The sequence below is a fragment of the Anolis sagrei genome, chromosome 2, assembly GCF_037176765.1.
Source record: "Anolis sagrei isolate rAnoSag1 chromosome 2, rAnoSag1.mat, whole genome shotgun sequence".
Taxonomy (NCBI): domain Eukaryota; kingdom Metazoa; phylum Chordata; class Lepidosauria; order Squamata; family Dactyloidae; genus Anolis; species Anolis sagrei.
In genome coordinates, this window is record NC_090022.1 from 229588639 (window position 1) to 229602268 (window position 13630).

Consider the following 13630-nt stretch of genomic DNA (forward strand, 5'->3'; position numbering starts at 1 on the left):
AAGGCAGTTGTAGATAAGCTTCGGCCCCTTCGCTTTGCTTTCCCCTCTGCGTTAGCCAATGAGCGAGAAGAGAGGCCAAAGGGGGCGGAGCTACGCCATGCTGGTTTTGCCTGGTTGAGGGGCATCATAGAGGAAAGGCTGTGTGCGAGGACACTCATATGCTGGTCATCACTGGGTGCATCTAGACTAGGCCTGGGCCTATTTGGGCCCTCGAGGTGTTTTGGACTTCAACTCCCACCATTCCTAACAGCCTCAGGCCCTTTCCTTTTCCCCCTCAGCCGCTTAAGCGGCTGAGGGGGAAAAGGAAGGGGCCTGAGGCTGTTAGGAATGGTGGGAGTTGAAGTCCAAAACACCTCGAGGGCCCAAGCTGGCCCTGACCTGGTCTGTCATAAAACATGGAAAAACTATAGCACATGTTGCTATAGTTTTTCAATGACTATCTCATAAGTCTCAGGCCCCTTCCACACAGCTGTATAAAATCTCACAATATTTGCTTTGAACTGCATTACATGGCAGTGTGGACTCTGATAATTGTGGGATTTTCTGCTTTGATATTCTAGCCTATATGGCTGTGTGGAAGGCCCCTGAAGGCCCCAGACATAAAACATATTTATATAAAGCACATGCTAATAAAAATAGTATATAAATAATTACTGCAGATGCAGACTGCAGTCAGGAAATCAGGAGATGCTTACTTCTTGGGAGGAGAGCAATGTTCAATCTCGATAAAATAGTGAAGAGTAGAGACATCACACTGGCAACCAAGATCCGCATAGTTAAAGCAATGGTATTTCCCATAGTCACCTACGGATGCAAGAGCTGGATCATATGGAAGGCTGAGCAAAGGAAGATAGATGTTTTTGAACTGTGGTGCTGGAGGAACGTTCTGAGAGTGCCTTGGACTGCGAGAAGATCCAATCAGTCCATCCTTCAGGAAATAAAGCCTGACTGCTCATTGGAGGGAAGGATATTAGAGACAAAGTTGAAGTACTTTGGCCACATCATGAGGAGACAGGTAAGTTTAGAGAAGGCAATTATGCTGGGGAAAATGGAAGGAAAAAGGCAGAGGGGCCAACCAAGGGGAAGATGGATGGATGGCATCCTTGAAGTGACTGGTTTGACTCTGAAGGAGCTGGGGGAGGCGACGGGGTACTCTGGCGTGGGCAGGTCCATGAAGTTACAAAGAGTCGGAAGCGACTGAACAAATGAACAACTATGCGGATCTTCGTTGCCAATGTGATGTCTCTACTCTTTACTATTTTATCGAAATTGGTCATTGCTCTCCTCCCAAGAAGTAAACGTCTTCTAATTTCCTGGCTGCAGTCTGTGTCTGCAGTAATTTTCACGCCTAGGAATAACAAAGTCTCTCACTGCCTCCACTCCATGACATGCGAGTGTGGAGAAGAGCAAACCACTGACCACCTGCTGCAATGCAACCTGAGCCCTGCCACATGCACGATGGAGGACCTTCTTGCGGCAACACCAGAGGCACTCCAAGTGGCCAGATACTGGTCAAAGGACATTTAATCAGCTACCAAGTTTGCAAAATTTGTGTTGTTTTTTTATCTGTTTGTTTGTTTTGCTCTGTTAGAAATGTAATACAATGTTCTGGTTGCGGATGACACGATAAATAAATACTGCCTCCACATTTTCTCCCTCTGTTTGCCAGTTATCAAAATCTTGGGTTTTTTTAATGTTTTAACTACAACCCAGATTTTTCACTTTTTTCACCCTAGTTATCAGGCTCCTCAGCTCCTCCTCGCTTTCAGCCATCAAAGTGGTATCATCTGCATATCTAGGGTTGGTATTGTTTCTTCCAGCAATTTTAACTCCAGCCTTGGATTCATTAAGCCCTATACATTGCATGATATGTTCTGCAAACTAATTGAATAGGTTGTGTGAGAGTATACAGCCCTGCTGTACTCCTTTCCCAATCTTGAACCAGTCTGTTTTTCTGTGATCTATTCTTACTGTTGGTACTGGGCTGTTATACAGATGCCTCAGGAGACAGACAAAGTGGCTTGATATGCCCATACCACCAAGAACATTCCACAATTTATTATGATCAGCTTTCTTGGACATACATATATTAACGTGAAAGCCCTCACATTAATACGGTATATAGCAGAAGAAATCTCTGAGCAAGTTCTGAACCCATGGAAACTGACTTTAGGTAAACAGTAGGCTTGGGCGATCAAGAAAAAAAATGGTTCTAAACTCGTTTCGTATATATGGGGCGCTGGCGATTTGATTTTTAAATGATTTCTGAAATTTTCTTGAAAAAAAGATCGGAAATAGCAGGAAATTGCTTCGTTAATGAAAGGTGCCCCATCCTCCAGAACTATTAAGTAACTTTGACAAAGTTAGCCTAAACAAACAATTTTAAAATCTCGCAGTTTCCCTTCCCTGTTAGTTTTAAAATCTCAGTTTCCCTTCCCTGGTGGCGAGCTGCCATGCAGAGGGACAAGGTGGGCGTGGCTAAGCACAGCTCTCCTTGAAGGCCACGCCCCCAGCGACCTTCAAGGAGAGCTGTGCTTAGCCACGCCCATGTGGTCCCTCTGCATGGCAGCTCGCCACCAGGGAAGGGAAACTGCAAGATTTTAAAACTAACACTTTTAAAATCTCGCAGTTTCCCTTCCCTGGTGGCGATGAAGAGCAACGAGGTGGGCCTGGCTAAGTGACAGCTCTTCCTGAAGGCCACTGGGGGCATGGCCTTCAGGAAGAGCTGTTCTTAGCCAGGCCCACCTCGTCCCTCTTCAGCGCTGTATTCACCGCCAGCAGGAGAAGGGAAAACACAAGATTTTAAAACTAACAGGGAAGGGAAACTGAGAGATTTTAAAACATGGCCTTCAAGAATGGAAACCGCGAGGCTTTGCCAAAGTTGCTTAATTGTTCTAAAAATCAAAATAACTGTGGGAGACATCCGAAAATAATTCCGAACAATGGGTAAGTGGTTTAAATTTGGAATTACTCCTCCCACTATTCCTGCTTGGCTCAATATCGCTTCAAAAGGTATTTTTTTCCAAAATAATAACGATTTTAGAAGATAACGACTGTACCTACCCATGCCTAGTAAACAGCACTAACTGACCACTGTAAAGATTTGAAATTGATCTAGCATTTAAAAATTGATGCCAAGGGTCATGATTTGCATCCTTCGGGATCCTATTGCATTTGATTCCCACAACTATATAAATATTTATTTATTTATTTATTTATTTATGACATTTATATGCTACCCTTCTCACCTCCAAGGGAATTCAGAGCGGCTTACAAGTTATATGTAAATACAATATATTGTATTAACGTAGCACAATATTAGTACCACACATAAGGAGCCCAGTGGGTTAAACCCTTGCGCCAGCAAGACTGAAGACTGACAGGTTGCAGGTTCGACTTTGGGGAGAGCATGGATGAGCTACAGCTCCCCATGCGGGGACATGAGAGAAGCCTCCCACGAGGATGGTAAAACATCAAAACATCCTGGCGTCCACTGGGTAATGTCCTTGCCGATGGCCAGTTCTCTCACACCAGAAGCGACTTGCAGTTTCTCAAGTCGCTTCTGACATGAAATATATAATTATTATATTGTATTATTATTATATTGTTTTACATTATAATATTAATATGTGTATACAACATATTAGCACAGCACAAAATTAGTATATCTTACTATATTGTACTATACCACTACACTGTAATGTTAGTAATATTACATATAATATAAAATGTATCATTCTTATACTGTACGTAATATTATTTGTATATTATTTATGTTCATTCGTTCAGTCGTTTCCGACTCTTTGTGACCCTCTTCCTTTTTCCTTCCATTTTCCCCAGTATAATTGTCTTCTCTAAGCTTTCAAAGTTTTCGAAGTTCTGCATAGTAAAAGCTGGACCATAAGGAAGGCTGAGCAAAGGAAGATAGATACTTTTGAATTGTGGTGTTGGAGGAAAATTCTGAGAGTGCCTTGGACTGTGAGGAGACCAAACCAGTCCAAACTTCAGGAAATAATACCCCACTGCTCACTGGAGGGAAGGATACTTTGGCCACATAATGAGAAGACAGAAAGCTTGGAGAAGATAATGATGCTGGGGAAAATGGAAGGAAAAAGGAAGAGGGGCCAACCAAGGGCAAGATGGATCGATGTTATCCTTGAAGTGACTGGCTTGAACTTGAAGGAGCTGGGGGTGGTGGTGGCTGACATGGGAGTTCTGGCGTGGGCTGGTCCATGAGGTCATGAAGAGTCAGAAGCGACTAAATGAATAAACAATAAGAAGAAAGATGAATTATTTTGTAGGTTCCTTTGCTGTACGCTTTAGCGCGGAAAGAAGAGAACTGAGTAACGGCCACTGCCCCGGGCTATATATAGGGTAGGGGAGGGGGCGCGTGGCCAGAGGGAGTCTAAACGGTCATTTTACTTTTCAAAGGTTCCGAACGCTGAGCTGCGCAGGCGCAGAGTTACCATATGTGCGATTCACAGGATTTACGACAGGAAATGTAAGATATTGAGGCAAACAGGAAAAAAAGATGAGAAATCTAGAAATCAGGCACAAAGTATTTCTTCATTTAGACTTCAGTTCAGTTCATGGTACCTATCAGTTCCAGCCCCATCTTTTACACAAACTAGTTTGTGCAAAAGCTGAACTTCAATAATAAATATACATTGTTCATGAGATGTCTGTGTAGATCCCTATCTATCTATCTATCTATCTATCTATCTATATGGAAATGTGAGTGGGAATTCCATCATACCATCTTTGATTTAGGTGGAGGGCAATTAATCTTCTAAGGCCTAGATTGCAACCGGCTAAAAAAATCCAGCATTTTTCAAATTTCAAAAGTAAACAAAATCCAAAACGAACGATATTTTTACAGATCATTCTCTTGTGGATTTTGTTTTATTCTGCTGCATCGTTAACATGGCTATACTATGTATGTTTCCCAGTAAATTACAGTAGCTTTTTTGAAACAAAACTTTATCTGTCTTTTATTTGGATGAGTTTTATAAATGACGTGTAGGCTCTTTTCAAAGATGGGGTATAAATGTCATTAAATAAATGGATGAAATTAAAGTTTGCTGAAAAGAACTAAATATATTGCAACATATACAGTAGGTCAGACACAAGGGTTATATTTCTATAGTTGGCTAGAAATGTTTGTAGAAACAAATCAGGAAAATCTATAAAAATTACATACAGTTACCATGATCCAAAAAACCCAATTCCTAAGGTGAGACAAACGTAAAACACACACACCAGGAAATGAGAACATAACATGCAGCTAAACCTCAACTGAATTACTTTCATATAACAGGATTTGCTATGAAAATTCTAAGCCAGTTTTGAAAAACTCGCCTCTATGCTGCTTTGCCACCCTCGTGCTGTTCCCATGAGAAGGAATAATGCAAGGCTGGCAAAGGGGCTGAGTTTCCCCTCGCTGGTTCGTTTTTCCTCTGAAATATGCATAAAAGACAATTGCATTGAAATGGGATTATTGCTCAGGGTCAGCCAATATGCTGAGGGAAGACAAGTTTGTTTGTACCCTTCTCTGAGGCAGAGAGTGTAACTCAATGCTGAGGGTGTGACTCACTCAAGACAATCATTTATTAATACTAGCTTATGTACTAGGTATTGTAAGGTAAAGGTTTCCTCTGACATTAAGTCTAGCTTTGTCTGACTCTGGGGGTGGTGCTCATTTCCATTTCTAAGCCGAAGAGCCAGTGTTGTCCGTAGACACCCCCAAGGTCATGTGGCCGGCATGACTATATGGAGCACGTTTACCTTCCTGCAGAAGTGGGACCTATTGATCTACTCACATTTGCATGTTTTTGAACTGCTAGGTTGGCAGAAGCTGGGCCTAACAGTGGGAGCTCATCTCGCTCCCCGGATTTGAACCGTCAACTTTTGGTCAGCAAGTTCAGGAGCTCAGCGGTTTAAGCCACTGCATCACCATTGTTCAGGTATGCATTTTCTAATGTTATTTATTAAAAATGCTCATTGCCAGGGTTATAATTTTATGATTGCTAAACAGTACAAGCTTTAATGCATTTTTCATGTTTTCTTACTGCTTGTAGTCAATTAGCAAAGTATTTTTTTCACAATAATGCTATTTTATAATAAATAGAGATTTTACATAATAAGTTTGATATTAATTGAAACTGTTTTTATGGTATGGTTTATTTACCTTGCAAAGTGAGGTGCTAAAAACCTATTTGTGGCCCACAGGCGTCTCACCTTTTACTATTGCCCAATTGTGCAGACCTGGTCTGGCCCAACACTCAAACCACTGGCTCAGTTAATACCCTTAATATACTGAAAAATATAAAGGATATTTTCTTCAAATAATTTTGCACTTCTGTGGACCATTTATATAACAAAAAAGTAGAAAATTACATTTTTCACTTGGTGGTTTTATTTCAATGCCATAAATAACAGCGGCTTAATTTTTTTTGATGTATACTTTTCATGGAAAGGTCATATGGTACCTTCTCCAGAAAATCCTGACATTAAGCCTCCACGAAAGTACAAAAGTAAATCGTTGACCAGCACATAAATCATCTTTACCTTTCATAAAAGCAGATGGACATTTGTTTTATTTTAATTGTCAAATACGTCCTTTGATTCCTTTGAGGAACTTTGCTTTAGTGTCGCAGACAATGGGGGAAAACCATAGCAGCAGCAAACAGAACTCGCTTCTCTGTACACAAGCACAGCAGCATTTCAATTATATAAAATAACAGGAGGGGAGAATTCACTCAATGGCACTGCTTTTCCACAGAGGTTTTACATAGAAGTTTACTTAACGTCCATGTTTTAGTGCCCCACAAATTAAAATATTTGCAAATATGGTAGTAGCAGTCCAGAAACATTTCAAACACTTTTCACACAAGAAATTGGGAAAATCTTCATCATCAATAAATACCCCTTTTATCCTTCAAAAATAATATTTTGAAGGTGACACTATTTTTGGCTTGCACACCATTTAAGTGCAATCACTCATCCAGGCTGAATGTAGAAACACTTAGAAGTGGTTTGGGTTAGGAACTTCCCTGATCTACATCTTTTGTGTAGTAAATACAAACATTGTGGTTTTCTACCAAATTGCCCAATCTATAAAGAGCAGGGATGCATGGTATGAAGAAACATTAAAATCCATTGCTTTTTTAACTGTAGCAATTTAATTAAAATAAGTTTTTAAAAAACTTATGATGAAGACTGTGCTGCTGTTTTGTGAACCCAGAGACTGTAAAGAAAATAAACATTTCTTAAGGAAATGGACGGCCTTGTATTGCATTTTCAAAGATTGCTTCAGTTTCTCACAAATCTTGATGGGGCCGCTTCTGTGAAGTTTTTCCCTGAGTCATATATTTACTGGTAAGGCTGCCTGTGGGGAGGGAAGAAAAGATCACAAGAGAAAATTTAATTTTTTTGAATAAAAATCATTTAAAAATCAAATGAAGAGGTAAATAAAGAGAGAAGATGGAACACACAACACTTCATGAACACAGGGTTTTAAAAGAAGTTTACATTACAATGATAGAATCTATTATGCATTCCTGAGAAGAAATGTAACACTAAAAAATTTAAATATTCTTTATTTATTCTAATATGTGGGCTGACAATTACATTTTTATGGGGCAATTCTTTCTTTCCTAGAAACACACTAGACATCAGCAGCCAATGCCTCAAGGGCCCCCTCTCTGAACAGAACAGCTCCATGTAAACAATGAGTGCATTTCACTCCATCACAAATTTGGTGTGGCACCTTTGGATACACATCCTATTCTGAAGGTGAGGACATCTCCTATTGTAAAGCCCAATAATATGCTTTACTGAATAATGGTTCAGTTGTGATTTTAGTGCATTTTGAAGATAAATGAAGTAACTCCTTTTTTCTTTTTCTTTTTTTTTTTTACTATTTCTGATTTCCCTCTCACTGTTTGGACCTTGTTCTGGAAAATATTGTAACTCTCTATTACTGTACAATCCATTCTTTTTATACTGACCTATAGAGATTCGAATACTTGCTTGTTTTTTAAAACCTTTAATGTATTATCCTCACACTGGAACACTATAGCCGATGTTTCAATGCCCTTTTACACCCAGAGATGAATTGATCTATTTATCATAATGCAATAACCAAATATAGAGACAGGCAAAGTATGGCACATGGATCATATATGGTCCTCAGAGCTATTTTTCTTTCTAAAGGTCTGCTAAGGACAGGACATTTTGCTGGATTTTTGGCACCCCTTCGTCATTCCAAGTCATTTTTTGTTGTAAAACTGCCCAACAGGGACAAAGTAAAATGTGATAAAGAAGCCTCCCACATCCCCAGGTTTTTGAGGTCAAAACTGTATATTTTAAAAGAGATGAGAAGTAATTTCCCATTATGTCCCAATTTGTTTGCCTAGTTCATTATTAATCGAGCTAACACACACACACATACACACACACAGAGCACGTGAAGTGGTTCATTTCTGTGAGGCAGTCATGAAAAAATAGAGGAAGTGCTGCATCAGGCCTATGACATAAAAAGACCCAGATAACAGCTAATTAAATGTCAGTTTAAATCTTCTTTATTGACTATGGGGCTATCCATAAAGAAGACTTAAAATGCTATGTAATACTGAACACAGCTGTGAGAACAGCAACTAGCATGAGCTACCGGACACATATTTTGATGATGACTGAACATAGGGACCCACAGAATTGGGGTAGGGGGAAGCCAACTGGTGCAGTGGCCAAGATCTGCCAGTCTGGGAGCTACTTTTTAGCCCCAAGAACCTACAGCAGTACCAGGCTCGGGGAGTGGCTAAGTTTAAAAAATGTTTCCCACCCCCCCTAAGGTTTGGGAGCTCACTATCATTTAATCACAAATCTTAAAGAACTTTATCAGTGGTTCTCAACCTGGGGTCCCCAGATGTTTTTGGCCTACAACTCCCAGAAATCCCAGCCAGTTTACCAGCTGTTAGGATTTCTGGGAACTGAAGGCCAAAAACATCGGGGGACCCCAGGTTGAGAACCACTGATCTAAATCTTGTTGTTGGATTACATTTGATCGACTGGCCACTTTTTGCCAGCTTCTGGTCTAAAGTGAGGCAAGTGGTCCATTTTGGATTCTGGTGCCCTGCCTATGAAACTGTTCCTAGGAAAGCTCACCTGTTGCCTAAGCGGAAACCTTTTCAGAATCAGTAAAGACTTTTGTTAACTCCAAGGATTAAAAAATCCAGTTTCTAATTACTTTAAACACTTTTTATTATTATGTCCCTTAAATCTTTTACTATTATGTTATATCCAGTGGTACAATGTTGAATCAATTAAATGAAAGAAAACAAGTTTTCATGCTTGATCAGTTGGCAGAGCTTAGTTTATGGGCTGTATCCAATGACACCTTCATCTTAGCAAATGTGTGCAAATGTGAGATCTATGTACTGAATGAAACCTAGTTCACAAACCTGACTGGGGACTCAAGAATATTTTTCCTTTCTGTTTCTTTTTTTCTTCCTGTGGAAGTAGTCCCTTAAAAAATAGAGAAGGTATGAGTGAACATTTGTAGTTAGCTAACGCTTGGTGCAGTAGCGGCACTGTAACATTTGATGGGTCTTATTGGATTATCTATAATTACCAAACATTAATAGTGTCTCACAGACTGGCAACAAAAAACATTAGTTTTAAAGAACGGAAACATTCTAGTTACCTGATTTAATCGACCAGAGTGTTTAACAGCACTGGACAAAGGGGACCCACATGGACTTTCTAACTTCAAAACACCTGCAAAAGGAAATGTTATGGCGATTTAACTGTCAAAGTAAAATATACAATTATGCGCCATTTCTAAACTCTGCAGACCCCAGCAATAATTCAGAAATACAAGCCTTTGTAGAGTTTTAAAATGCAACTTTATAACGTGTGATCTTGAAGGCAGCTTTCAGACATTTGTGTACTAAATTAATTTTTCTCAGTTTTTTGGGGGAAAGCTTTTAAAAAAGAAAATTAAACAAAAACAAAGGATTAACTAACGGGAGAGCAGTTGTTATAAATAAATTATCTGAAAACACTTAATACTGGAAAGTAATACTGGAAAGTATCTTAGTGCCATGGGTTGCATCCCAACCTCATATTCCACAATAAATAAATAAATAAAACAATCCCTCTGTTTCCAATGACTGAGACTCAACAACAATTCACACTCTACTAAAAAAGTTATTCTAAAGTGTCATTTGTGTATAGAAAAACTTTAAACAATTTTCTCGTTTCTTTACACTCTCTAACAGAACCCCAACATATGGAAGAGGGGAGAATCAGGAATTAGCCAATTTCGAAAATGTCATGTTCATTAAATTCTATTCTACCTAAATCTGAACTACTGCTATAGAACAATAGGACATAGTATTCCAGTTAATACTTAGTTTTAGGAACATCTATTCTAACTGTTGGATTGTATTTTGATTTCATACCTGTAGATCCTTTGTGCTGTGGGCATTCTTTTTTGATGTGTCCTTCCCTCCCACAAATAAAACAACGCTTTTCTCTCAAATCTCTGTCTTCCTGTCGCTTCCATTTCTCCATGGTCTGCTTCTGACTCTTCTCTTTTCCAGATTCCACTGTTCCATGGCCCAATTTGTTTTTATTAGGGGTACATATCTGTAGTTTTCCATCCTTTAGTGAAACCTCTCTTTCTGTCATTTTAACTGTGGTCTCCTTTTCCTCTTTAGCTCTTTTTTCTTTGTTTTCTGTGTATCTTTGGTTTTGAGGATCTTCACTATCATGCCGTCTTCTCAATCTAAGAATATAAATTACAGACATCCTTTCCTTATGATAGTTTCAACAAAAAACACCCACCCCACCCAAAAAAGCCCCCCCACTGCAGTCCATTGAAATCACCTTAATATATATTACAGCTCTTATACTGGATGGCTTGAAATAAATGGGAAAGTGTGTGTGTGTGTGTGTGTGTGTGTGTGTGTATACAGGGTCTGCTTATTCAGTCTTAATTTACTGTTTCTGTGTGCTTGTGACCTTATTTTTCAGATTTTATTATTTCCAAATCAGTTAAAAGTAATGCCTTTTTGCAGCAAGACAGCTGAATTATGCACAAAATAAGTCTTGCTGTGAATACCAGGAATTCTAGCAGCAGATATTCATGAAGGAGATGTGATGTTACCAATTCTTCTTGGCTGCATCAAGCCTGTTCAAACACTGTACTAACAAAAAGAGACTACTCTTTGATATGAAAAGATACTACTTACTTCCTCCTCATTGGGCAGTCTTTCATGAAATGTCCAATTTTACCACAGATTCTGCAGCACCTGTCATTTGGAGCCAGTTCTCCTTCTGTCAATACTTCAGGGTCAAAAAAATATTCCTAACAAAAAAAATTCAAAAAGATGGGATTTGATTCCATAGGAGAGCAATTAGTTTTGTCCAGTGCAAACAAGAAAGCACTGCTAATTCAGAATATAGGAAGAGCCAAGCTGGATCAGTCCAAAGGCCTATCTATATCAGTATTCTGTTCACACAGAATCATAGATTTTGAAGAGACCACACAAGTAGCCAGTCAGATATATGTGGGAAACCTTCATGAGTGACATCTGAAATAGTACATTCATACTTATATTCCACAGGAATTGGTATACAGAAGTATACTGCTTATGACACTAGGGATAATATGTAGCTCAGACCTCACTACTAGCCACATTCTTTATTTTGTCTAAAGCCCTTTGGAAATTTTTCCAATTGGTGACCATTACAATAGATGGTTTACTGTCAGAAGAAGCATTTTTCAAGGATAATCTGTCTAGAATCTCATGTCATTAACCTTTTTTTGTAGAAACACAAGTTATAGCCTTGTGAGAGGTGGAGGAATTTCTCCCTACACACACTACATCAGTTTTTAATGCATTTTTAAAGAAATAATAATAATAATAATAATAATAATAATAATAATTTAACCTTTCCCCACAAGGGAATTGCCTGATTATTTTGTTTACTCCACTGCTTTTAGTTTGAAAATAATCTTTGCAATAGGCAAATTATCAGAAATGTATGCAACTTAGTGGGGGCAAAACAGCAGCATTATATCAAGGCATCACTTTTGATCACTCAAATATAGTAGATATATGTGACATCAGGTAAGAACTTACAGAATGCTGCAGCTTCTACTCATTTCCAAAATAACATTCATATAAACTATGTTTAATCCAGAATGTATCCACCAGAACTTTTAGTACAGTGAGTGTATACAAACAATATACTTTGATAATATATATTTTAAATGGAGATGCATTCTCAGATGCACACAGGTTCTTTTTTTGCTTTAGAGAATGTTTGTTATACTGACTGTATAACAAAATAAATAAATAAAATGCTTTCATCAGATTTCCCACACACTTACCATTTTTGAGGGATATTCTTTAGGGATTCCTCTTATTGGGGTGCCAAATACCCTCCTTCCATTGATAAAAGCCTTCATGATAAAGTTAGTCACTAGAGCAATAAAACAAAAGTAATGAACATCTAAATGGTGAAGCAGACACAGTTTGATAGTAGTATTTTTACAATAAAATAATGACAAGGATTCTTACTTTTTCTTGATAATCCAGCACCAAGATTATGGTTCAAATCAAAAGGATCTGAAAAAAGAGCATTCATGAATTTAGAAAAAAATCATCTAAAATTTGCCCCAGGTTTTATGAAGAAACTATTCCAAACAGTTAAAATGCAACAGGAATACTAGTTTATCCATTTCTTTTATCTGCATTTTTGAGAACATGAAAAACAAGAGGGACTCTTAGGAACTGCAAAAGTAGCTCTCTTTCATATAAGTGAGTGATGTAACTTAAACAGCCATGGTCCCATTCTATAGACTTCTGAAATTTGCAGTTTTATGAAGTATCGAGAAATTTCTGCAGTGCACTCTTAATGCCTCATCAAAGTACAAATTCAAGGATTCTACAGGATGCTGTCACAGCAATTAAAATGGTATCAAAGTGCTATAATTATATAGTGTTTTTGGTGTGAAATGAGCATTAAAGACTTAACTGTATGTCGATGAACTCCATTTTGACAAAAGCTGACATCTTCCTACGGCATATATTGTTTGCTGACCTCTGTTATTTGTATTATGTTAGAAATTCTGTAACTGCAATATTGTATATATAGAGCCAACAACAAGAAGTTACAGCTACACACAGTGCCAGGCTCTGAGAACATCCTCATAAACAACAAACAACCCATGAATGTATTATGTGCTGGTCACACTGACATTAGATAAGGATTACTACGTCAGCATTAAATAATGCTCCTGGGCACTTTGTCATCTGTGTGTAACTCTGAAGTTCCATAAAATACTGATGCTTTAAATAAACTTTATCTCGGCCAGTGATGTGAGTAGGCTGGACTGAAAGTATAACTGGGGCCTCGTAGTTCTTTGGCCAAAGTTATTGTTTGTTTGCCTTCTTATTCAATTTCAGGACACATGCTAGTTTCATGTCCCACCTGGGAGGGTATTGTAGGGCTAATATTTGAGCCCAACTAAGAGTGTCAAAAGGGCCCTCTGGTGGTGCAATGGGTTAAACCGCTGAGCTGCTGAACTTGCTGACCAAAAGGTTGGCGGTTCAAATTC

The 13630-nt window shown here is 38.6% G+C and overlaps 1 protein-coding gene across 2 annotated transcripts in view; it reads right to left on the minus strand.

Moving 5' to 3' along the window:
• Positions 1-6392: 6392 nt before the first annotated feature.
• Positions 6393-13630, minus strand: part of TUT7 (terminal uridylyl transferase 7) — a 39690-nt gene continuing 32452 nt past the window's right edge. For both annotated transcript variants that reach the window (XM_060762089.2, XM_067464453.1), the window contains exons 23-29: positions 12591-12638; positions 12401-12492; positions 11256-11371; positions 10464-10789; positions 9704-9777; positions 9462-9525; positions 6393-7387 (exon numbers count right to left, since the gene is read on the minus strand). In XM_060762089.2, coding sequence (XP_060618072.2) covers positions 7320-7387; positions 9462-9525; positions 9704-9777; positions 10464-10789; positions 11256-11371; positions 12401-12492; positions 12591-12638 — 788 coding nt within the window. In that variant the 3' untranslated portion in view covers positions 6393-7319. The remainder of the gene's footprint in view (positions 7388-9461; positions 9526-9703; positions 9778-10463; positions 10790-11255; positions 11372-12400; positions 12493-12590; positions 12639-13630) is intronic.